The sequence below is a fragment of the Balaenoptera acutorostrata genome, chromosome 6, assembly GCF_949987535.1.
Source record: "Balaenoptera acutorostrata chromosome 6, mBalAcu1.1, whole genome shotgun sequence".
NCBI lineage: Eukaryota > Metazoa > Chordata > Mammalia > Artiodactyla > Balaenopteridae > Balaenoptera > Balaenoptera acutorostrata.
In genome coordinates this window covers 112,512,635-112,538,128 of record NC_080069.1, presented here as the reverse complement: position 1 = coordinate 112,538,128, position 25,494 = coordinate 112,512,635, and the positions used below count along the sequence as shown (strand labels likewise).

The following is a 25,494-nucleotide window of genomic DNA, read 5'->3' as shown; positions in this document are numbered from 1 at the left end:
CGCACTGCACACACGCACTGCTGCTGCCACGCCAGGTGCTGACAGGCTTCTCCCCGTGGCAAACCCTCCAGGTCCTGCTCGAACGGCCCAGCCTCCTTCCCATCACGGCACTGACCAATGTGGTGGCTGCGTCTGCCATCCACTCTGTTGAGATTCCACCCCGGGCCTCCCTCCATACCTCAGCACAAGGGACGCCCTGCCTCAGTTGCCGGGGAAATCACCCACCTCGGAAGGGCTGAGACCCAGAGCCCCCAGGCCCGCTGTCCAGGGCTGAAAACCCAGCCCACCGATCAAGATCGGGCTGCTTTCTGGCCCAGCCCGGAAAGCCCTGCCAGGTAAGACGCTGGGAGCTGGGGCGGGTGGAGCGGGCACCCTGGGAGTGTTATACACAGGGAGGAGCTGGTAGGCTGGGGCACGCCTCCTGCCTGGGGCACCCGAACGAGCCGGCTGGGGAGAGGAAAGAGAGGCACACTCAGCACACTGGGCCTGCCCAGGGAGACCCAAGGGGGCCTTCGTTCTACAGCCCAGGAGCCCAGCACGCCCAGGCCAGACCCCAAAGCAGCCAGACCCTGGAACCTGTGGCTGCAGAACCCTCCTCTTCCTTCCCCACCATCCTGCCCCACAAGCATGCCCCCAACTGGCCCAGGCCTCACTGGGAAGGTTCCTGACAGAATGGAGGACTATGGGAAGCTCATGGCTAAGGCATTCTGGCTGCAGCTGGGCAGCCCCGACCCTCCCCACCTCCCCAGGGATTCTCTAAGTGGGAGAACCTGAAGCAGGGGCCGCACCCACCCCTGCAGCCCAAGCTCACGGGGGGTGGGGCGGTCCAGGGAGGCCCAGTGGCTACTCCTAGATCTCCCAGGTGCTTCTGGGAGAGGAGTTGACGGCCAGGCTCTGACCACTGCCCTATGATGGGGCAGGGCCAGTGGGCCTGTGCTCTCCGACTCACATGCAGACACATATCCTTCTCGCTCAGCCTGGAGTCCACCTGCCCCCCAGCTCCCCACAAGGCTCCTGGGGGAGAGAAAGGGGCACCTATTTATCAGGCCGACATGCAGCTCTGGGCCCAGAGGGGAGCTGGTCTGCAGTGACCCTGCAGGGTGGGACCTCCTGGCAGAGGGGAGTGCTCCTGTGGCAGTGACTGATAAGATGACTGGGGCTCAGGGAGGGAAAATGGGCACGTGGTCACTGGACCCAGCAGGCCCACCTCACAGCCTCAGATCCACCTCTTCCAGGAAGCCAGACAGCCCTGTCCCAGGCCCACAGCACAGCACCCCTTAAAACTCCACCGCAGGGACTCCTGCCCCATCAATCACCCACGGCAGGCCTCGACCCGGCCCGCCTCTGCTCCAGCCAGCATTGTTGGGCACTTCCTTTCTCACCTCCAGCTCCTGCCTTCCCAGGCTGGGCCAGAAGCCCATCCCGGGAGGGACCATGCTCCAAGAGGGAGCGAGCGGGCACGGTGTCCCTACCCAGGAAGTTGGTGGGCGCCCACCTCCACTTGGCCAGGGCACCCAGCTGGTCACTTTCAATTGCACACAACTCTGCCAGGAACACTCATCTACCCATTCCACAGAAAGGTAAGATGGGCTCAGGGAGCAGCAGTCCCTGCATCTGCCCGAGGCCCCCTGCTGGAAGGAGGACACAGGTTGGTCTGGGAGCCCCACCCATGGCTGCCCTCTGTGGTGTGGAGGTCTGTGGTCTGACACCATCGTATGCAGGACCTCTTCTGCCCCAAGGCTGGGGTGGGAGAGAAGCTGGCCCAACATACCCACTGTGTGGCCTCCCCCAGTGCTCAGCTCAGTCTGTGACGGCATCCCCCGGGGACCTCCTGTGGTACCTGGGGACCAGAGCCTCAGTCCTTGGTGAGATGGCACCAAGGAAGACAAAATCCGTCGCAGGGGGCCTCTGCTCGTGCAGGTTATCCCCACAGCCCAGGTCTGAGCTACTCCTCACAACAGCCCTGCCAGGGACACCACACTGGCTCAGAGAGGCCACAGAACCAGGTCTCACGGCAGTGCTGTGCGCTCCACGCGCCTGGCCCTCCTTACCTGGGCCAGGCTCGCCCTGGGCTGTGCTCTCGGGAAACAGCACACACAGCACTTGGCTGAATCCTCACAAGGCTGAGAGGAGGATGCCCACCGGACCCCGGCGAGGCCTGCTTCAGAGAAGGAAGGTGACCTGCCCAGGGTCTCAGCTTCCTCCTGAGGTCACCCCTGTTCGCGCCCCAACCCCCCCAGGGGCCCTTTCCTTATCTGAAAGAGAAAGAAGGACCGTCCCAAATGGAAATAAATGGTAACACGCACACACTGAAGTGCTGGAGAGAGGGTCTGCAGGGAGAGGCATTCCCCCAGGCTCTGGAGTCGTGAAGAGGGGGTTTCCCATCAAGACCACATGGGCTCAGTTGCAGCCCTGCTGGCCGGGGTGCATCTGCCTGTTCCACCTCACCCTGGGCTCCTCTTCCCCAGAGGTCACGATTCCCTCAGGCAGGCCTCCAGGCACATGCAGTCCCCTCCGCCTAGAAATCCCCTTGTCCTATCCAACCTTCAATACCCAGCATCAGAGCCTCTTCTTCCAGGAAGCCTTCCCAGACTCCCAGGGCAGAGAGTGACCTCAAACCCTAATGTTCATTAGGCTGTGCTGGGAAGGCCTGTCACAGAGCTGTCTCCTTACCAGGGAAGGGGCTCCTCGTGGGGAGGGCTGGGTCTGGATCAGCGCTAAGATTCAGAGCCCCAGAGTTCCTGGATCAAAGCCCCAACACCGCAGGAGCTGAGGTCAGCTAAGCCTGGGGGAGGGGGAGGAGGTCAGCCGGGATGAGGACAATCCTCCCTGAGCCCTCAGACGCTGTTAGTGGGAGAAGGCACAGAATGACCCAAGCGCCGGTCTTCGGGCCAGCCGCCTGCTCACGGCCAGTTCCCAAGAGCAGCACCCTGGTGCCTGCCCAGAATCTCCAAGAAACACCCCTGCTCTTGATGTGTCCAGGTATGGGGCGCTCCCTCCATCTCTCCCAAGGCCAGGGGCTCATCCAACCCTCTGTGGCTGCACCCTCCACCATAGCCGCATCCTCCCGAGACCGTCCCAGACCCAGCTGATGCTCTAGACCTTCAACAGCCCCCCAGTCACTAGAGGCCCCGTGTCCCCTGCAGTCCCCACTTCCTGACCTGGAGGCCTTTACCTGCGCCCTCCATGCCATGGAATCCTCACACTTCCTGGGAGGGGGGCGGTGCCACGATTCTCAGGTCGCAGACAGCAGAGCCAAGGCCACAGGGGAGGGAGGCCTGCCCTGACCTCCTCTGCCTCTAAGAGGTCTTGGTCAGGGCCTGGGGGGCAGTGGAGGAGGGGGGCAGCGCCCTCCCACCGGATGGGCCCCTCCGCCCAACATGGTGTCACTCCTGCCCTCAGTGGAGGCTCCCCTCACAGCCTACAGAGAATCAGGTCACAGTGCTTCACCCTGGGGTTGAGTCCTCCCCGAAACTCTACCCCTGCCACACCACACCCTGGCAAATGACCTAGACTCTCCTCGCCAGCGGGTCCCAGGCCAGCAGGAACTCCCTCCCTCCGGGGGGACCTCTGCCCAGGCTGTTTCCTGAACCCGTCCCACCCTTCCCTCCACTCTCTGCCCGACAACAGCCTTTTTTCTCAGCGTTCAAAGCCCAGTCCGAATGCAGCCACCCTGGTCTCTCCAGACAGACAAGCGCTCACACCCGGGCCGGGTGGCTGAGCCCCACTCCACACCACTTTCCCACCTGCCTCCTTACCCAGTTCTCATGAGAACCCATCAGGACTGAGGTACCGCACCTCAGAAAGGCCAGGTGTCGTGCCCAAGATCGCACAGGCAGCAAGTGGCCAAGGGGGGCTGGAACCCCATTCAGCAGACTCCAAGCCTAACGCTGTCCGCCCAAGCCTCGCCTTCCCATCTCCCCACAGGCGGCCACGCAGGGCCACAGCCAGCTGACCTGCTTGCCGTGACTCGCTCACTCCAGGTCCGGTGGAAGAGCCGCGGGGCTGGCTGGGGTCAGGCAGCCGTGCCCAGGGCCCAGGAGCCCGGGAAATGTGGGCATGCCACAGGCACGGGCAGAGCCGCTGCTGGAGATATAGCCGGGCACCAACAGCAGCCCACTGTGAGGGCGTGAGGGCGGAGAGCAGGAACAAGGGGACATTGTCCTGGCTCCTGGGCCACAGCCTTATCTGATAGCCTTCCAGCCAACCCACGAGCTGTTTTTCAACTCCGTCCTTTTTTCTCTTAAAAGGTTAGTGACACAGAAGTTTAGCAAATTCCCTATTATTTCAAGGAGGGAGGAGACCTGAAAATAAAACTTGTGATAATTAAAAAGCTCTATATGACACGGGGAGGATGTCCCCAGCTACGGGTGGGCTGAGTTGAGAGTGGGATTGGATAGCCTGGCAAGTAAGAAGCTCAGAATCTCCTTCCAAACCTCAAGGGGCAGAGGGAGCTGCCATGCCTGCCCCCAGAGGGCGGGGCTGGGACCAGGATAGGTCAATTCCAGCTCAGTCACACTGTCCCCAAACGGGCCAGCCTGGTTTGGTTTTTGAGGAGCGGGCACTCTGTCTCTGGAGGCATGCAAGCAGTAGCTGGGAGCCCTCTTTTAGATGCGTCGAGGTGGCGTTACCCGCGCTGCTTGGGGGCTGCTGGCGTAACAGGCAGGCAGCGGAGTAAGCCCCAGGGATAAACACGCAGCCCACACACCTGCTGCTGGGAACGGGCAGGAGGGCAGCAGGCCCTAGCGCCAAGGGTGCCCAGCTGTAGGAGCAAATCTAGTCTCCATTCCCTATAAAACACACAACCACGAGTACTTTTAACTCGTGCCACTCTCCAGGACTCAGTTTCACCATCTCCAGGCGGGGAGAACTGACGTGCCTTCCTCCCAGGGCTGCCGTGAGCGTCAACTGAGACAAGGCAAGGAGGTGCTCGGGGGGGCAGGGGTCAACGCCAGCGACCACACCAGTCACTCATGCAGGTCCCCGTCCTCTTTTGTCTGCTCTAGTCACTGCCTCATGCCAGACACTCCTGTAGGAGCACGGGCACAGCTGTGAACAAGGCCGATTAAGGATTACACGCCGGTATCAAGGCTGACGTTTCTAGGGGAGATGACACTCCTGATGTCTGGGGTAACGAGACAGGGATTTTGCAGGCCATTCTCTGTTCCTTTCCCCTGACCACTCAAATCTCTTACTTTCTCCAGGCCTCAGTTTCCCCCACCTGCAAACAAACTACATCTAGCCAAATGCTCTGGGATGCCTCCAAAAAAAACCCCCCCAAAACAAAAACGCAATAAAAGCCCCTAATTTCTTGAAGTGAAAGGGAGAAAGAGGGTGTCTGTGGGTGGGCAGGAGACCCTGCTGAGGGGCCACTTTAGCCCTTCGGCCTGTGACCCCGAGACCTGGCCTCTCACCTGCACGACTGTGTGGTCTCACGCCACTGCCTACGGCCACAACCAGGCCTGGACGGGGCAGAAATCCTGGACAAGGTTGGTCTCCACGGAGGAGGTGCCCACTTGAGGGCTGGCAGAACGCGTGGACTCTGGAGTCAGGTAAGAACATGCCAACCATGTTTCCACCTGTCACAGCCAGGCAGGTCCAGTGAGCTGTGCCCACAGTAGAAGCAGCCGGGTCCCAGGGCACAGTCAGGGGGAGGGCGCTGACTTCCTGAGAATCAAGCAGCATGACACAAACAAGGCAGAAACCACCCCCACCCCCCGCCCCCCGCACACCCAGAATATCCAGCGGAGCCATCTCTTCCCCAGGCCCAGCCTTGCCCTGCTGGCCTGGGAACCGGCTGCTGAGGCCAGCACTCACTCCTGGCCCCGCTGGGGTCCCAGGGGAGGGGAGAAGAATGCAGCTGCCTGGTGGCCCCCAGGACCCTGGGGAGACAGAGCCTGTCCTTAAAAGGCAGGGAGGTTGGCCGCCCTGCCTGGGAAGGCTTCCTGGGATGACAGGGCCTAGAGGCCTGGTCTCTCTCGGCCCAGGGCTCTCTCAGTCCAAGGCAAAGGGGCAGATCCCCGCAGTCACCAGTACCAGTGTGACCCCACCCGCACACACTCACGCTGAGCCCGGGGCTGGGAGGTGCCCGGTCTCCTGCCTCACCCTATCCCTGGGAGCCTGTGCCTTCCCGACACCGCAGGGCTGAGTTGGAAAAGGAGAGTCCACACGCCGGCAAGCAAGACAGGAGGACAGGTTGGCTCCTCACGTACCACGGCTACAGCGCAGCCCGAGGCCTGGCTCCACGGGTGCCCCGTATATGCTGAACAATCGACACTGTGGCAGCTGCTGCTTTCCCACGTGCTGAGCTACTTCAGAGACCGTGACCAAACCCCCAACGTGTCAACTCCCCATTAACATAAGGGACCACATACTAACCACCACTCTTCCTCCTCCCAACCACCTGGAATCCCGTCAGCGAAACCTCCTTGCTGCCTGTTGCTGACTTGGGGAGAGGCCAGGGACGTGAGGGGTGCTGCTTCTGGCCCCCGAGTTGGAGAGGCGCCCCTCAGCATCCTGACCATCCCCCATCCCACCCTTTCCAGTATAATTCTGCAGCCTAATGGAGTTTTCAAAGAACATCCAGGAACACATTTACCTCCCCACATCCCTACATCTTTTTTGGGGGGAGAGGGGAGGGCAAGGGGCACACAGAGAGAGAAGAAACAAAAAACTTTCCATCTATTCCCCCAAGTTATCCTGCAGCCTGAATAATTTCGGGTTTTTAATCAATAGCTGTCACACTTGTCAAATTACTTTGGGGACCACAAAGCAGTTTTTAAACATTCATAAACCTCAGCAGAAGAGCGAAGTGCCCTGAATTTTAAAAGAAGAGAATCTGAGGAACATTCATTGAATAGGATGAGATTTGGGCAAATCGAAAGTGAGTTGAGGGCCAAGTGCTCCTGCTGCTGCTGAGTGGGGACAGCTCTCCGTCCCTTCCTGGTCCCCAGGAGAAACCGCCGAGCCCAGCCCGGCCACTCAGGAAGACTAAGGAGAGTGACACCCCAAACCCTAAGGTCCCCTCAGCTCCCCCAAGTAAAGCAGCCCCAGGCAGGAGCACAGCCGCAGCCCCATCCGGCCCACGGCCCGGCCCTCAGCTCCTCCACTAGGCAAGACTCTGGAGAACGGTCAAGGCCCCAGCCATGCTGTCCCTTCCCTGCGAGCTCAGTCTGTGTCAGTCTCCTCCTCACGTGCGTGAACGCGGCCCGTGCGTCCCCTTGGTCCCACAGATCACACCGCCAAGTGTGGGACTAGTTTCTGACTCGTTCCCCCACCCCCACCCAGGACCATAAATACCAACAGCTGCCTCAGGCCCTGGGGACCCATGACCCAAGTGGGGAAGGATGATGAAATGAAAAAGAACAAACTGAAAACCAAGGCTTCCATTCCCCAAGGAAGCAACTTCCCTCTAGCTTATCTAATTCCTCCCAGCTCTCCACCTCCAGGAAGCCCTCCTAGGCTCAGCAGACCCCTCCAAAGAATGTCATCTTCTCCCCTCTTACCCCTCCACCTCAGAACCAGGTGCCGTGCCAGGTGGCCTTCCGGTGCTGTGCAAGTCGTTCATGTTAGGGTGACAAGGTGATCTGGGGACTGTCCTTCCCCCATCCCTGGGCATTAAGCTTCCTACCTCAGCCAAGGACCAGCCACGTGTCAACAAGCCCCCGCCCCTGGCGCCATGCTGGTTGATGACTGGTCTAATGTGGTGAGGCCTCCTTCCTTAAAAACAAACACACATAAACATAAAGTTCTGTGACTTTGGTCAAATTAAATAACCTGCACGTCTCAGTTTCCTTATCTGTAAAATGGGGAGGACATCACCTTTGGTGCTACAGGTGTAACCTGACACACAGGGAGCCCTGCCTTACCCCGGGCATTCTGCCCCTTCCCACCTTGCAGCACTTCTCCTTTAAGTAGGCGCCTCCAAGTCCCCATTTAAGGAGAGACGGGCACCCTAGGTTCTAGCAGCAATGCCCATCTCCTGTCCTGCCACCACTTAGGACGGGGGGGCTCTGTGGCCTCAGGGAGACGAGGCAAAGACACGAAGGGGAAGGGGCATGGGCCAAGGGAGCACAGACCTCGGGTTGGCCTCTCCTGCACCTCAGTTTTCTCACCTGACAAGTGGGCTGCGCTGCCCTCCTCCCAGAGCCTGATGGAGGTCTGATATGCGAACACCCCCCCACGCCTGGTTTGAGCTAATCCAGTGCCCCAGTAATATAGTCACTGAGTGCCTCCAGCATGCCGGCGCTAAGCCTGGGGGCCTTGGGACACCAGGCTTTGGGAGGATGTCCCAGCAGGGCATCAGAGCTCCGCTTCCCAGACTGAAACTCACAGGAGACAGCCAGGAGTGCTCAATAGCAGCAAAAAAGCAGGAGCGGGGGGCTGCCAATAAGCCACAGGCTCCCAGGCCACCAGCAGAGGCAAAAACTCATGTCAAAAGCAGGGCGTGGCTGCCGAGTTCTTCCTGCTCCTAGTGACCGTGCATCTAAGCCATCTGTGGCTCTCCAGCTCCTGCCTCACCCACAACAGCCCACACACCTGGCAAGTGCACCAGCAGGCCCTGGCTCCGCGTTTAGCGGACTCCATTGCTCACGTGGCCCAGCCGCCCAACTACAGTTAAGGAAACATGCTCTGAAGCCGTGAGGGGCTTCCCAAGGCCAGAGAGTGTGCCCGACTCCAAGAGCCCACCCTCTTTCCCCACCCCCCACCCCCTCCCCCGCTGACTCTAGGATAAGCTAGCCCTGCCTGTCATTTGCCACTGGCCCACAGGATTCCAACCAGCAATGCCTTAAATACAGCCTCCAAGGTGCGTCCCAACCCAGCCACACCGGGCTGCGCACATACACTCAGAACGTGCCCAGCAGCAAGTGCGCCTTATCCATCAATGCCCAGCTCAAAGACCACCCCCTCCGTGCCGCCCGCCCGCCCCAGCAGAACCGACACCTCCCTCCAGGGTTTCCCCTAAGCACTCCACCCCTGCGGAAGTGGAGGCTCAGGGAGGGAGGTCCAGCAGCTTGCCCAAGGTCACAGGTCACAGTTCACAGGCACCAGGGCAGGGCTGGAGGCCTGGCATCTGGGCTCCAACTCCAAACTCTTTTCACTGCCTGTCAATGCCTCAGGCTTTCACCAAACCTACAGAAATTGTGTGATTAAATGCACCAACTTTCAAGTAACTTAGAAAAATCATGGGTCACCAGAACTCCACTGAGCCCTGCCTTTGTCACCCCCCGTGTCACCTGTCTGGAAAATGGTGAGAAGGACACCTAGCTGGTAGGAGTCTGATCCACCGGCAGCACCCCAGCAGTGGCAGTGAACGTGGGCAGGACGAAGGGACACGGAGACTTGTAAGAAGCCAGGCGCAGGGCTGGCACTTCACAGCAGCGGCTCATTTGCTCCTCACAACCCCTCCACAGGACAGTGTGTGACCAGCCAAACCCCCGACCTCTCTCGTGACGGGGTACTTCCCCAGTAGAGGCTGCCGTGTCAGAGGGGCCTGGCTCCGTACAACCGTTTCAAACATTTAAGCTGGAGCAAAACATACTACCAGGCTCAGACACACCGCCAGCCTGCAGGCCAACGGATCAGGGAACAGACAGAGGCAGGGAGAAGGAGGGAAACAGAAGAGTCCAGCTGGGGGCTGGGGCAGGGATGACACGGCCCCCAAACCCCAGCGCAGCCCCACCCAGGGCAGCCCCGGGCTCGGCGACTCGGAGCAAAGGCCAAGCTCCTCACTTCCCGGTTCTCGGTGCAGCCACAGAGACCACCAGGCCTGCTCGCGGAAAGGAGCCGCTGACACTGGGTTTCCTCTCTTTTCAACACTAAAAACAGCAACGCCACTCCTCGGTTTCTCACTTTTGGTCGGGCCGTCCTAATTGCTTCCACATTCTGGGCCGGTGGTGGACGTCCACAGAGGGGCAGAGGCACCATCGCTGGGGAATGACTGAGTCCTTCCCGAAACCGGGCATCCTCTCTGACCGGCCGCTCCCACCCGCCTCAGTTCTCCCTGGGCCCAGGAGGCTGGTCAGGGGCCGAGACTGGCAGCCTCCCTCCTGCTTTCTTTCCTGGCCTCCCTCACCCCAACCTCCGCTCAGGCCATCAGGTCACTCACCATCCCTCCGCGCGGCCACCAGGCTCTCCAGGCCCGGGAAACCGAGGGGCCAGGCCGGCCACCCCGCTGCCCGCTGTCCCCCACCGGGCCCAGCCAGTCCAGCCCTGCTCTGGTCCTAGACATACCATTCCAGCCCTGTCCGCTGGGACTGATCATGGCTAGTCAAACAAAGGCTAAGTTCCAACTCTCCGTAATGTGCTTTTAAAGGGCCAGTGTCCCACTTGGGTTGCTGGGGACTTAAAGGCACACCTCCCTTTTTCTGTACAGGAAACAAGACAGCAAAAACCCCAAAATCCCTCAAAAGTCATGATGAGATTAGAGGCCTTGGGAAGATTTTAGACAAAATGCACAAGAGTAAAAATCCAAATTTCATCTGAAGAACCCCCCAAACCCCAAAACAAGGAGGCTACATCTCAAGAAGAAGAGTGGGAAGGGCAGAGTTTTTAAGCACTCACAACGGGCCAGCACAGCACTCAGCACTTCACAGCAGCGTCTCATTACTCCTCACAACCAGGCCACAAGACAGGCAGCAGCTGGACCCATCTTACAGAGGAGGAAGCTGTGGCGGGCAGAGGCTCCCGACTCGCCCAGGATGGCACAGAGCGGCCCAGCCAGGGCCCAGCCACGTGAGGTCAGCCAAAGCCAGGATTCTTCTCCCACCTGCTCCCTCCAGAGGCCCCTCCTGTTCCATATCGACTAGCATCTTTCCTTCAAACAAGCAGGCGAGGATGAGGAATCATTTGTCGCAGGTGCCCAAACACTGGGCTTTCAGTCTAGGCCTCAAAACCTTGTGAGGTCGGTTCTATTCTTTCCCCGTTCTCACAGATGAGAAGATTGGAAATCATGAGGCACAGGAAAGGCAAGGAGAGGGAGGAGAAAAGAGGGGGTCCACAGCCCCTGTAGGGCTGGGGCAACCGACAGCCAGGCCCTCGTCCCTTCCCAAACAGGCTCTACAGTCAGAGGGGGTAGGTAAGGGAGCCGTCCTTCCAACCCCAGGGTTCAGGCAAGCAGACCAAGGTCCAAAGGAAGGGAAGAGGCGGGGCTGCAGGGATGGGGGCTCTCCTGGGACCCCTAGGCTCCAAGGGTGGGCAGGGGAGAGGAAAAGAGAGACGTGACTGCCTGGGCCTCAGTACCTGGTCTAGCAAGCCCTCCAAGAAAGGCTTCCTGTCCTCTCCGTCCTCCAAGAAAGATGGGTCATTTCCGGGCACCAGGAGTGGTTGGGCAGCCCATAGGTGCTGTACAGCCGTCCTATCAGAAAGGCCAAGGCCAGGCGGAGTCCTCAGACCTAACTCTGCAGGGGCCAGGTCATTCAAGGATTTACCACCCTCAGTACGTTTCTACGGAGCCTGGCAGTCAAGTAAGTCTGAAGCCGTGTAGCCTGGTGGTTAAGAACATGAGCTCTGAAGCCAGACTGTTCAAATCTGGACTGTGCCACTTGCAACCTTTTGTTCTTGGACAAGTCATGTCACCTCTCTGGGACTGTTTTCGCCCTCTGCAATAATAATAGTACTCAGCCTCACGGGCTTGCTGTGAGAAGTCAGTTGAGTTATAGAACAAAGCCTGGCTTCCAGTGAGCACTCAATAAAGACCGGCAGGTTTAGCTAGGTTGAAGGACGCTGCCCCAGGATATGCTGGGAGACACAAAGCGGGAAACTAGCTTCCTGGGTAGTGACCCTGAGAAAGTCACATCTTTCTCTGGGCCGCAGTTTATTTCTGTAAAGAGGGGGTCCACCTGGGACCCTCAGTGACTACCAGGCATGCCCACCCTCCTCCAGAAGCATCCAGGTCATAAGGCCATAAAGGCTGAGAAAGGCTGGGCTGTAGCCTGAATTCTTTGCAACGTAAAAACAGCCTGCCTCTGGCCCACTCCACCCCCCAGGCTAACTGGGGTCTGCTGGGTAGGGAGAGGGTGCAAGGGCGCAAAGCCACATGGCCTGTCAGGAGGCAGTATAAGGCATCACCTCTCGAGGTAGAACCCAGCCGCACCCGGGCATCTCTGGACCTCAGTCTCCCCACTCCCTAGTGAGGGGCAGGCCCTCACCTCCTCAGGTGTCTCCCAGGGGACTTGCTGCAGCTGAGCTGGCTTTCCATTGCGAAGTTTAGCAGCCCTGCAAGCCACGCCACACCTGCGGCATAAACAGCCTCCCAGAAGCTGTGGGCTCCCTGGGCCCCAAGAGCCCCCAAAACTTGATCAAGTTCAAGGTCTGCCTCTTTCTATCTTCCTGGAGCCTAAAGCAACTGGTGTGTGTGCTCGGGGAGGGGAGAGAGGAGCACCAGAGAAAACAGGGGCTAGGAGGCAGGAGGCATGCCTTGCAGCCCCAGCAGAGCATATGGCCACTATTCCTGAGGGTCAGTGGGGGACCAGGCCCCTTGCACCCACCATCACCTCCTCATCCACAGGGTTAATCAGTCAGTAAGGGGTGGCGTGATTGGGAGGTCTGCAGGGCTGAGTGGCAATTCTAGTTGTGTTACTTAGCAACTGTGGGACTTTGGGCAAGTTCTTTCACTTTACTGAACCTCAGTTTCTTCAGGTACAAAATGAGGAAATACACTATCCTCGGAAGATAACAGGTGTAAAAACACTGGTTAACCAGATGCAGAGAAAGCATTTAACAAAACAACTTGGGAACCCAAAGACTCAAATATCTGGGTGTCATTCATTCAACAGGAGCATTAGATCTTAGGCTGTCCCCAACCCTGCACTGTCTCCCCAATAAGCCAAACACATTCTAACCCACACCCCGACCCCGCCACACAGCCAAGCACTGCGGGAGGTCAAGGTCCCAGCCACCCAAATATTCTGAAATAGACCTCAGACTTCTCCAGACGCCAAACACACCAAGGAACCTTCCAGAGCAAAGCCACCAGTGCAAACCAAGTCCAGCTCTCAGCTCTGGGAAGGGCGGAAGGGCCCTCTGAGGAAAGCCAGGTCCACAGTGCTCTTCCTTAGGCGCCCCAGACTCAGAGAGATGGGGCAGGGAGGGAGGAGGACAGGGCTGGGTGACTACAAGAGCGGAGAGTGAGCCACTACAGGGTGGCTAGCAAGCCCTCCAAGGAGAGAGGGAAACAGAGCTCAGAGAGCTATTGAAGACCACTGAGGAGGGGCCCGATCCAGCCCTCCCCAGTCCGGATCTCTAGGGATTCCGCTCAGAGGCTCCTGATGCAGGCCCAAGGTGGGGGCCCACGGCTGGTACATGGAGACCAGGACCCGGGACGTGTGAGCCCTCACCTGACCCTCCTTGGCTTCCCGGACGCACCGCTCGCCCTGCGCTTCTCAGGCCCTGCTGCCTCCTCTTCTACTCATTTCCTTTCTACTCAACACACCTGGCCTGACCCCAGTGCTTCTCCCAAAAGTCCCCACAGGCCTTCGTGTGACCAAAGCCAACCACAGTTCCTGTCCTCTCCGTACTCAACAGGACAGCGAGCTCCCTCCCTGAAACCCAGGCCACCACCCCCTCTGAGGTACCTCCCCTCCCTCCCAGGCCACTGCCCTGCTTTCCCAGTAGCACACCACCTTTCTGCCAGGTGCTGGAGTTTCTCAGGCTCTGACATGGGTGCACTCTCCTTCAGTAAAACACTCTCCTTTGGTGATCGCATCCACGCCTTAGCTTTAAACACCTCCAGGGCTCACGACTCCAAAGTTCCTATCCCAGCCCTCCCCTACTCTGCCCTCCAGACTCACTTATCTAAATGCTGACACCTCACAGAACCTCAAATCTGAAATGTCCAAAGTGGAGCTTTGTCTCAGCAGCTTAAGCCAGGAGTCTCAGAAGCCAGCCACCCTCCCTTTCCCTGGCCTCCAGAACCCAATCCATCAGCAAATCCTACCGCTACCAATCCATCAGCAAATCCTACCGCTACCGCCTCTAAAATCTCTCACACCTGTCCACGCCTCTTCACCGGCCCTACCCCGCCTCCCCACCCAGGAGTCAGAGGGACTCTTTAGAAAGGCAAATCAGATTATTTAACTCTGGGGCTAAAAACCCTCCAGTGACTCCCTACAGCAATTTGAATAAATCCGAACTCCTCCCCAGGGAAAGAAGTCCGCGAGAGTGACCGGCCCACCCTCTGACCTCATCTGGCAATCCCCATCCCCCAACTGGAAGCCACTGCTTTCCCGCCCTCGGGGACTTTGCACTCCCTGCTCCCTCAGGCAGGAGCTCTAGTTCCACCCCCTTCTCGTAAAGGCTGGCTTCAGGAGGCGGGTGGAACTCAGTCCTCCCCCGGACCGCCCCGGCTACAACAGGTCCTGCCCCGCCCCCATTACTCCCCACGGAAACACTTGGCAGTTTCCTTCACATCATCTTGTTCGTTCAGCCAGCAAATATTTATTAAGTGCAAACAGCGAGCCAGACACTATTTTAGGCACTGGGAATCCAGGTGCTGAACAAAGCAGACAAAAATCCTGACTGATATCACCCAATCTGGAATTACTGATTTGTTTGTCCACTCACTTATGATTGCCTGTCTCTCCTGCCAGAAGGGAAGCTCTGTTGTCTTTCCGCATCCTAAGGGAGGGTCTGGCAAGAACTCAGTAAGTATTTATGAAATAAATATGCAAAAACAAAGAAACAAAGAACAGGACAGCAAGAGAACCAAACCCAGAAAGACACAAGAAGTCAAGAGCCACGCCTTCGCTGCCTTAAGGCAGATGCATCTCACTACCCCGGGGTCGCAGGTGAGCCAGAAGGCTTCTGTGACACCCCAACCCTCCTAGGGGACAGACTAGATGCACAGGGGCAGCTGCTTAACCGTGGAGAAGAGGCATGACTGCAGGCATGCGCGGTCAGGGAGGGCTCCTAGAGAGGTGAAATCTGAACACGGCCAAGCCCCACCCCGCTCCCCAAACCTAGGGAGAGGCAGAAAAACAAATTTGCATTTTAGGGCTCTGATGTTCTTTGCTCAAGTAGAAAACAAGGAAAAACCCTTGCTCCAAAAAACCTTGCTGCACAAAACCCTTTACTTTTTATTAGTGTCTGGATCAATAAAAGTTTTGGGATTAAAGCTTCCCTCCTGCAATACTAACCGTCAGAGGGACAGCCTAGGATTATTAAATCTGTCTCCAAGAGGCAGTGGCTAGGAGCCCCCGCGGCTTCACCCTGCTCCTCACCTGCGCTGGGAGGCCCAGGCTAAGCGGACAGTAGCCCGAGGGCCCTCACTGGCTCCTCAGCTTGGGGTCAAAGCCCCCTCCTCACAGCCCACCTTGCCAACCCCACCAGCTCCCTGGGCCTAGATCTCCTTCCCCACAGTTTTGCCTGCCTGCTTCCACCTCCTCGGTCCTCCGCTCAGTGGGCTTCTCTCCACCCGGATCCCGAAGACTTGAAGCTCCCAGGAGGACTGGGCCTGGTTCCCAGGAGGGAGGAGCCAGTCAAGCAACCCAGCCCCCACCTTCCCCCTTCCTTCCAAGCTGGTGGGGGTCTCCCATTCTTCCCCCGAGGCCAGCGTGAAAACCAGGCTGCTCGGGAGGGGTTGTGGGGCATCAACAAGGCCCTGGCCGGAGAGTGGGTGGGCTCCCAGGGCTGCGCCCCCTTGGAGAAACAGCTCCACACCCTCCAGCCTCCACCCACAGCCATCGAGGTGCCCACCCCCAGGGCAGGAAGTTTCCTGCACCCCCTTCCCCAGGCAGAGCCACCCACAGACCTTGGCGGAGGGATAGGCCTCTGGGCTGACCCTGGTCTGGGCACCAGGGGCCTGGGAGCCAGATCTGGCTTTCGAGGACGGCCGGGTCTCCACAGAGCAGCTCCTCCGGCCCGGCCCAGGATCTTGCCGAGGTTATCACCGAGGAGTCCGAGGCCACAGAGGACCATTCCTGAGGATGGCGGGCACCCAGGTGCCTCTCCCGGCCAGATCAGGGGACCGCTCAGTCCAGGCCAGCATCTAAGAGCTGTGACCAGGCAGGTTTCCCCTTCCCGCAAAGCACGTGCTGACTCTGTCTTCCAAGTTGAAATTTCAGAAACGACTTAAAAAAACACACCGGTGACAACGTCTAGAGGTTTCCGGGTCCTCCACGGAACAAGTGGAAAATTATAGTCTTCCATACAGGTAACCACACGGTACAAACTCCAGGTCCAAGAAGTCTAGAAAGACGCACTTTCAGCCACGGGCAGGTCGCCCTCCAAAGGCACCTGGGCGGGGTGCGGGCCCTGGAACCGAGCTCCCGGTCCGGGAGGCTGGAACAAGGCTCGCAGAGGAGTCTCAGGCTCCTCCCCAAAGCGCTGACTCCGCCCAGGGTCATACCCCGCCCGAGTCCCGCCTCCGGGCCTTTGCACTTGCCGCTCCCTCTGCTTGGCCCAGGCTCGAGGCCAGGCTGGTTTCTCCTCATTCTGCTCTCAGATCAATTGTCGCGCGCGTCCTAGTGAAGGTGGTTCTAACCAAAGGAGCAACTTCCACCCCCACCCCAAGTTATCACTCAGCTTCACTTTCCTCATGGTACTGATCTGAAACAAGCTTGGGCCCCCTCCTCCTCCCACCTGGAGAACGTAGGGGCCTGTTCACCTGGTAGGCCCGGCACACCTCGGGCCAGTGCCTGGCACAAAGTAGGCACTAACAGATGTCCTGATCGAATACTAGTGTCCTTCTGGCTGGCCTGAGACAGGCCGGCCAAAGCTAAGTGGGAGCTGGGGTGACCGAAAGACTCGGGGACGCGCCAAAACCACCTCCCCCGCATCCAGCTCCTGGAGCGTTCCAGGCTACGACTCCGCGGCGCCACACCCCTCGCGCTCCAGGCCGGAAGCGGCCGGCTCCGCCCCCACGAAGCCCCGCCCTCAGCCCGCCCCCCCGAGCCGCTGGCCCTGCCTTCCCAGGCCCGGCGGCAGGGGACATTCCGCGGCCAGCTGCCCCCAGCTGCAACCACTTTCCGCCCCAACCCGCCGCTGTGCTCCGGACGCGGGCGGGGACGAGGCCCGGCCCACCCCGCAACTGCCCGCGGAGGCCCCGCCGGAGTTCGTCGGGCTCAGAGCAGCAGTCCCGAGGCCCCCACCCCCCCGAGGGCCAGTACCCTCCCTCTCCCGCACTTGCATTCGGACATTTAAAAAATGCGAACAGAAAGGGAGGTGCAGACAAAGCCGGGGATTTGCCTACTACGGTCACCCAGTCAAACGGGGCTCCCGACTCCCTGCACCGACTCCTTGGAGCTAGACCTTTTGGGAAGAACTGGGTTCAAGCTCCCTCCCAGGGCGGTTGCTCTCCTGTATCCGGGGCTGGACCAGCAGGACAGAGGGGGAGGGTTAAGTGCCGGAGGGAAGAGACAAGGGGGTGAGCTGCGCAGGTTTGTGAATGCTACAGGACGACAGGGGCAGTCAGACCCAGAAGCCCAAATGCTGCCCCACCCGCTGGCCTGGGGGGTTCATCCTTGGGTCACCCTGACAGGGCCCTTACAGAACTGAAAATCCCTCTAGGAAAGGCACACCCAGCCAACCTGACATTTTCGCCTGGGGTTACCCGCTTTGCCATCCTGCTTGAAAAGCCACAGCAATGTTTTCCAAGTATTGAGCCTCTACCACACACAGGGAATCACACACCTCCCTTAACAGCCACCATCTGGAGGGGCTAATCACAGTAGACTGGCTGCTGCATAACTTTCTGGTGCAACGGGATTATGGAATCCAATCCCTCCATGTAAATATGGATAAACAGGCTGGTGGGAGAATAGCGCCCCTGCCTGGGGTCCTGCCTACTCCATAGCCTCTACACCAGAGGCTCACAAGCCCCAGTTCAGCCCATGGTAATTTCAGCCTGATCCAGACCCTCAGCAACAACTGAGCTCCTATTAAGTGCCAGACTGTCAGGCACCTACCGTGTGCAGGTAGGCAGCACTCTGGCTGGGGCACCTGCAGGGCTGGTGAAGAGGTCTGACTGTAACCCCACAGCAGCCCCCAACCTGGGAAGTAACTCACTCCGTCCCCTGCTGTGTCCTTGCTTGGGCTCAGCTCTGTTCTGAGCACAGGTGATCCTGACCACAGGTAATCCAACAAAACCCGCCCCCCCCATCTGCATCTGCTCACACCCCCAAAGCCCAGAGAACTCTTAGCCAGAGGTGCACTTATGGTGGTGGTTCCCTTCCTTCTGAGGTGAGGTTTCCCCTCGCAGCTTCATCTGGGTCTATCCAATGTTTTAATAAAATTTCAAAACCGGGGAGAGGTGAGGCTGTAGTCACCAAGGGAGGCCCTAGGGCAGAAGAAGCCCCTTTGGCTCCCAGAGCATCCAAGGCACCAGAGATGGAGGGGACAGAGCCCATCTCCGAGCACTCCTCCAGGGCGCAGGCCCCAAGCAGGCCTCCCACTTGAACTCAATAATAGCAATTAAGAGGTAAGGCAGATACTGTAACCACTTTACAAATGAAGAAATCAAGTCTAGAGAAGCTCAATCACTTGTACAAGTTGGCCCAGCCACATCTGAAAGTATAATAGATGTGCCTCGCCCCAGACAGCCATTTGTACCTATTTACTGGTCCCCTCTTATCTCCCTCTCTAATTCTAATACCCCCTCCTCCTGGGAGCCTTCCCGGATTTCCCCCAGGCAGGAAGCCACCCCCACTGGTTGATCCACACAGTTCTAATGTCTTTTGATAACAAAATAGGCCCCTGTGACAGGACCTCTCCCTCTGCATGACAGCTGTCACAGGAAGGGGTCATAAGCTAAAAAGAAACGAGCCTGTATCTGGGGTTCAGAAGATGTACTAACCAGCTATTTGACCTTGAATAAGGTGCTTCCTCCTTACCCTTCTAGCCTCAGCTCAGGGGACTGCATAACCTCTTGCAAGCTGCTTTCAGAGCCATCTTGAATAATATGTGAAAGGGAGTGAGAACACAGTGAGCGTCCTTGGAATTTCAGAAACTGACCCCGTGACTCCTGGTTCCAGTGCCCCCAGTGACCAGGACTCCCGAATCATTAGGCCCCGCCCACCCACTGCACACTCCTCACCTTCACACACACCCCCACCAGCCACAGGCCCTCCTCTTCTGCTCTTCCCCATGCATCCCTGCCCTCTCTCATGGCTACGCCTCTGCTCCCGCTCATCTCCCCTCCTGCCCCAATCTCCAATTCTCATTCACCTTTCAAGGCCCAGCTTAACTGCCCCACCTCAGGGAAGCCTTTTCCCAGTGTCCCCAGGCCCAGGAGGTATGTGATCTCTCCCTCTCTTCCTGAATTCCCAGTCCTCCTCCCTTTCTCCTCGGTCCTGCTGCCTGTCCTGTCAGGCCCTCCTTGGGGTCTATTCATCTCTGGTTCTTCAAGTCCTAGGACTCAGTAAATGTGTGATGGACCTCTTCTCCCAAAAGCTCAGAGCCCAGATGTCTCATGACCTTTCAGATCTGAAGGTGTCTCACCAACTGGGCCAGGCCCTGTGGGAGACCCTGGAACCTACCTTCCTCAAGGAGCTTCCCATTTCCTGGGGTGCAAGGGAGCCAGCCCCAAGACTGTCAAGGAGCACTTCCAGGCAATGCTTGTATATCCCCTTGGGGAGAGAGATACTCACATCCTGGGAGGGAGGACCTTTCTTGTGACCACAGCAATGTCCTTTCCAGAGGCTGTGTAGAGGACGGAGGCCCTTTGCGGCCTGCCCAGAACTGCCTCAGCCAGAGGAGGGCGCTGCTGTAACCCACTGCCTCCATCCAGGTGAGCCTGCAGGCCAGAAGCAGGCACAAGACCGAAGAGGGATGCCCCGCAGAGGACAGTCAGCCCCCGGCCCTTGGCTGTTCATGGACAACGGCTTCTGAAGAGACCACTGCTGTACTCAGCTGAAGCTGAGAAACAAACTTGGTATTAGACTGAGGGCCAACTCTGGGTAGCAGTTTCATGTGCCCCAGCTGTTAATTTATGTGAACACATCTATGCTTGTGTGGTTTTATCATCACCAACAAGCAACAAATGTGTTCTGGTACCAGCTATGTGCCAGGCCCAGTGCTAAGTATTTTACATACATTATCTTCTTAATCTTCCAAAGAGCCATAAGCTGTGGGTATCCACAGGGATATTTTACTAAAATGAAGCTGAAGCACAGAGAGGTTGGAAAAGTTGCTCAAGGTCACACAGCTAGTTACTGGTAGGAGCTGCGATTCCAGGCCCCTCCACAATCTGGCCGCAGCCTGTCTTCCTGGCCTGAGCTGCCAGTGCTCACCATTCCAGAGCCTCTGTTCTCCGTCCCCACCCCTCAAGTTCCCCACTCCCTTTGTTTTGTGCCATGGGTGGGGGGCGGGTTGGGAGGGTGTTAATGTATATTGTCAGCCTGCAGCCTCCCAACTCCCTCCCCCTCTCCACCTGCTCAGACCCCCTCCTCCCTCCCGAAAGGCCGGCTGGGCTCCGGCCCTCTGGCTGCCTCCCCCCACCAGCCCGGTTGCATCTACCCCATCTGCCAGGCCCCCAACCACTGTCTTGTGGTGATGACTTCAGCTGGCAGAGAATCCTGGAACCTTTCCCCCTACAGCGACGTTGACACACGTTCACTGAAAAACCGTAATGTTTCCATCAAAGCATTTAGGGGGAGTAAATTCCTACCCATGTGACGCCTCCTGGGAAAAACACAGAGTAAATTTACTCAACAGGCAATGAGACGTGGTCAGCACTTCTCTTTCTTGGTTGTCAAGGTGCCAAGTCCTGGGCAACAACCCGCGTGGTGTTCCAGGACCTGAGCGCTATCAAGGGGCGAGGGGAGGGGACGGTTCCAGTTCAGGAGCCTGTGACTGCTGCCCTGGCTGCACAGGACGCTGGGTCAGTTTGTGATCAAGACTTAGATGATCCCTAAGCCCCTGCCCAGAGACTCCAGTGCTACTCACTGAGCTCCCACCAGAGCCCGGCTTCTGTGTCTCTGGCTGGGTCACCTACTGCCCAGGCCCCAAGCCCTGTCGCCGCAGCCACCACCCCACCAGGTCTACACCAGGCCAAGGTCACACACGCCCCCTAACGTCACAACTCTGAAAGGTCAGGGAATTCAAACCTCCCTGAACCGTCCCCTTAACCCCGCCCCAACCCCTGGAACCGGCGATGGGGATGCAGGGGGGAGGCCCTGCTCCACCTCCAGGTTCTAACGCTGCCAAAAGGGGAGGTACAATGCCAGGCACTGGGACCTGGGGTTCCTAACCCATCCAGCTCCACCACTGGGAACTGGAATAACCGTGAGGCCGGAGCAGCAGAGAAGATGGAGGAAGTGAGGCGAGGCCCACAGGCCACCGCCCTGTCTGCTCTTCTCCATGTAAGCAGACAGCAATTCTGCAACAAGGCGGCGCTTACAACCCCTCCCACGATCCCCCAGAGCCCCGCTCTTAGAGATTCCCTGCTTCTAGGGAGTGGAGCGCAAGCGTCTGATTTGATTTTCTCCACATGTTTTCTGAGAATCTGCTGCAGCACTGCCGTGTCTGACGCTATTGGCCTCCACTCCGTGACGTGCGTCGGAAGGAGGCATCACTATTCCCATTTTACAGATGGGAAAACAGGCCCACCAAGGTTAAACATCCAGTCCAAGGCCACACATCTAGACAGGGAGTGATCCAGGACACAGGCAGGTCAACAAGACACGCGGTCTCTGCCCTCAAGAAGTTGGCAGTCCAGTGGGGGAGGGGTGCGTACAGGCATTAGCACCAAAAACACACTTAACAGGCCATGGGCCCCGAGGAAACTGCGAAAGTATCCAGAGCAGGGCCTGGCCCAACAGAGGACCTATAATGATGGCAGGAACAGTTCTGGTTTGGGGGTAAGGAATTGGGAAAGGCTTCAAAGAGAGGAGGGCATCCCAGTAGAGCCTCCTCCTGAGATCTGGGACCCCCACCAAGCTCTGTGCCTGGCACACCGTGCAAGGGAAGGAGTGTGGACAGACGAGTTAACTGGGGGCAGGCGCCGGGCACACTGTGTCACGTTTACATCGTCACTGCCTGGCCCCAGGAGGTGTGTCAAGTTCTTTGCCTCATTTACAAGACGGGGAGACAGAAGTGTAGAGCAGTCAAGTACTCTGCTCCGAGCAACACGGCTAGTAAGGTCCCTGTCGTGTCTGGCTCAAGGCCTGCCTTTCCAGCAAGCACTTAATTTCTCTGGGTGTCTGTTTGCTCATCTGTAAGGCACTCCTCTGTCAGAATCGCCTCCACTGCAGACTGCAGTTGGGCAGCCTAGGTTTGGAAGGTGGTAGCCATGTGATTCCAGACCCCGCTCCTGCAGCCTGTTGGGTGAACGAGCAGAGGGGGCTCCCCTCCTTCAGAGCCATGTTTTCCAAGGAACGGCCACCGATACGGAGTTCTAACTGGTGAGCCTGGTGGCACGGAGCCCAGCAACACAGCCAGTGGGTGCCGTTGTTGCAGGGGAAAGAGCTGAGCACAGCAAATATAGCCGTTGACCCAATTCAGTTCCGTTCTGTCTTCGAGAAAATAATTGAGTTTAAATGAATAGGTTTCCCATGTCCCCTCTGGTCTCGGGGAGGGTGGAAAAGGAGAAGGGGAGACAGGAACACTTCCCTGGGCTCACGGTTGGTTATTTTTGAGTCATTAGGCCTGTGAAACGTTTCCTTCTTGCCTTGGCGGACAGTGGAGTTGGACATGGCTGGGAGGCAGCGAGGTGGAGTGAAAACCACACAAGGTGGACGGTGAGGATGGAGGTTTAAGGCCTAGCTGACAACAGCCTTGTGGAGCGGCCCACTCAGATCCCAGGCTCGTCATCTCTAGAATGGGAACCCTATCCCCCCATACACCCCTCCCAGGATCACTGGGAAGAGCTAGTGCAGGCTAAGCAAACTCGAAGGCCTTCTGGGGAGTAAAAGGAATCTGAGATGAACTGCAGAGGCTGGTTCTCTGCCCTGCAGGAATACAGTCCCAACGCTGCCACATCTGTTTGTTCAAGAAAAGCCAGAAATCCAGATTTTTCTGGTGAATGTTGAATGTGAATGTTTTGGGAGTGCTTAAATATGGGGAACGGTTTTTTTTTTAAAACACCAAAAAACACCTTTCACCCTCCCAGACCAAATGAAACCTGCCTGTGGGCTACACATGGCCACAAGCCACCCGTGTGCAACCTCTGACTTAGTGACAACACGTGTAAAGCCAGTTAGGACATGCTGGTGTCCTCCCATCTGTTTACTGTCTCATAATTTTCTTTGGCAGTGAGGCCAAGCCCAGCCCTGCTTGAGTGGGAGAGGTGAGGGACACCGTCCTCTCCTCAAGACCTCAGGGGAGGCCGCTTCCCCACCCCCCCCCCGCCGCGCGTGCGCACACACACACACGCGCACACACACACACACACACACACACACACACACACACTGCGGGCAGGTAGGTGGGGACGCGGGGATGGCTTTACCCTAGAAGTTAGAGATCCTGGGCTCGCCTCCTGCACAGCCCTCAATAACCTGTTAGGGTCTCAGCTTCCCCTTAAGCAGAAACGGGGGGGGGGGATGTTTCTGAGAGGACCAAATGAGAACGAGATAGAGTGAGCCTGTGTGTCAAGTCTCCCCAGAGAAGAAGTGCTGCAGAGTGGAAGAAGCACGAGAGTTAGCGAGACCTCGGGTCTTTTCCCCAACTGCCAGCTCTTGGCTGTGTGCGCCCAGGGAAGTTACCTAACCTCTCTGTACCTCAGTTTCATCCTCTATATGCAGGAGATAAGAATCTCTGGGACACAGAGCTGTTGTGAAGATTAAATGAGATGATGACTGTCAAGTGCCTGGTAGGATGCCTGGCACGTAGCAAGGGGGCAAAAAATGATAGGCACTATTATTATCATTCTTGTTATCTTTAGTGAAAAGCATGCCAGAGAATTCTGACTGGGTGATTACAATAATGTAGCACAGCCTGGCAAACTTGTTGTTAACAGATGAGGCCACCTATAATTAGCACGATCATTACGTATGCAAACGGCGTGGCTGAGATGCTGGAGCAGGGTGTCCTTTGAAGTGTGCTAAATAACCCCCTCCCCTGGCCGCCTGCCCTCCCCAAATCTTGTTTACACTATTAATTTCATTAGCAAACATTTTTTTAATAAAGCAAGACAGAATGCCAAACTAGTATATATGCAAATCAAGGAGGTTTAAAACCATTTGACCCCTGTTGCCCACTGCGGGAGTCGGGGGGGTGGGGTGGGGGGAGGCTCTCTGTGGAGGCCCGCGCCCCACCTGGAATTGTTTCTGGGGGCCCAACCTCAGGCTCCTCGGTCAGCTGCAGGTCTGGGGCTACAGTTACTGTCTCCCCATCCTCTTTTCCCAGTAGGGCAGGCTGAAGACCTCCACTAACTGGCTCCCCTCTGATATGCGGAGCTGGGGAGAGGGGGCTCGGGGGTGTGTTTGGCATGGAGCAGACACTGTATTTGGGGAGAAGAGATTCATAGCAGCTTTAATATGACTGCTCAGTTCCCTAAGAGCCGGGACATAGCATATCAGGCATATCATCATACCCATTTTACATCTGAGAAAACCCAGTCCCACAGAGATTTAGGATGTAATTTGCCCAACGTTACATAAATATTAAGTTGCAGAACTGGATTCAAACTTGGGTCAGGCCAGTCTACCACCTCTGGAGTCTGTTCTTCTGGCTCTGCCCTGAAACTGTACTTCGAATCTCCCTGGAGAGGACACAGTAAGTGAATAATCCAAAAGTGATTGCAGAGCCATCTTACCGAGAGGGACAACCAGAGACTGACCCAGGTTCTGAATTGAAAAACCTGAGGCTCAGAGGTCCTGTATGTAAGTCCCCTACATACAAACCTTTGAGGTGCAAACTTTCAAAGATTCGAACATGCATTTGCATGTCCAATCACATAAGTTAGTGCATGTGTCTGGCATACACTGTCACATGAGTGCATCCTCTACAAGTGGTTGTGCTTCTGTGTACTTTACTGTACAGTACTGTATAGAGTACAGTACTACAGTATCTTTATTTCAAGCCCAGGATGTCCGGAAGCAAGCGTAAAAGCAGCAGTGATGTAGCTGGTACTACTGTACTTCTCAAGCTACTGTACTGTTAAGACTAAAAATGTTTTAATTTTTTGTGTCTGTTTTTTATGTATTATTTGTGTGAAAAGTATTATAAACCTATTACAGTACAGTATGATATAGCCGATTGTGTTAGTTGAGTACCTAGGCTAACTCTGTTGGACTTACGAACAAAATTGGACTTGCGAACACGCTCTCGGAACGGAACTCTTTCGTACGTAGGGGACTTACTATAATGTGCCCACAGTCCCACAGGCAGAAAGGAGAAGAGCCTAGAACCCAGAGCCTCTGGCCCCAGGAAGGCTGCTTTTACATTTAGATCTTTACACACAAGACAATTCAACAATCGTCCTCCCTCTTAATAGTTGCGTCAGTATCTTAACCATGCCTGTATCTCCTGGGTCCAACACAGACCAAAGAAGACAAAAAAAGCTCAGGAAATGTTTGCTAAGATGAACTGTTTTCTTACCACAAAAGACAATGCCGA

The 25,494-nt window shown here is 57.1% G+C and overlaps 1 protein-coding gene across 17 annotated transcripts in view; it reads right to left on the bottom strand.

The window, feature by feature from the left end:
• Positions 1-25,494, bottom strand: part of DAB2IP (DAB2 interacting protein) — a 193,941-nt gene that overhangs the window by 30,274 nt on the left and 138,173 nt on the right. The window contains exon 1 of one of the 17 annotated variants that reach the window (XM_057548220.1): positions 15,749-16,168. The exons of 14 other annotated variants lie outside the window; for them this stretch is intronic. In XM_057548220.1, the coding sequence (XP_057404203.1) occupies positions 15,749-15,915 (167 nt within the window). In that variant the 5' untranslated portion in view covers positions 15,916-16,168. Of the gene's footprint in view, positions 1-10,108; positions 10,238-15,748; positions 16,169-25,494 lie in introns of those variants that run through there. 2 more of the 17 variants (XM_057548221.1, XM_057548224.1) reach the window with 2 other exon arrangements.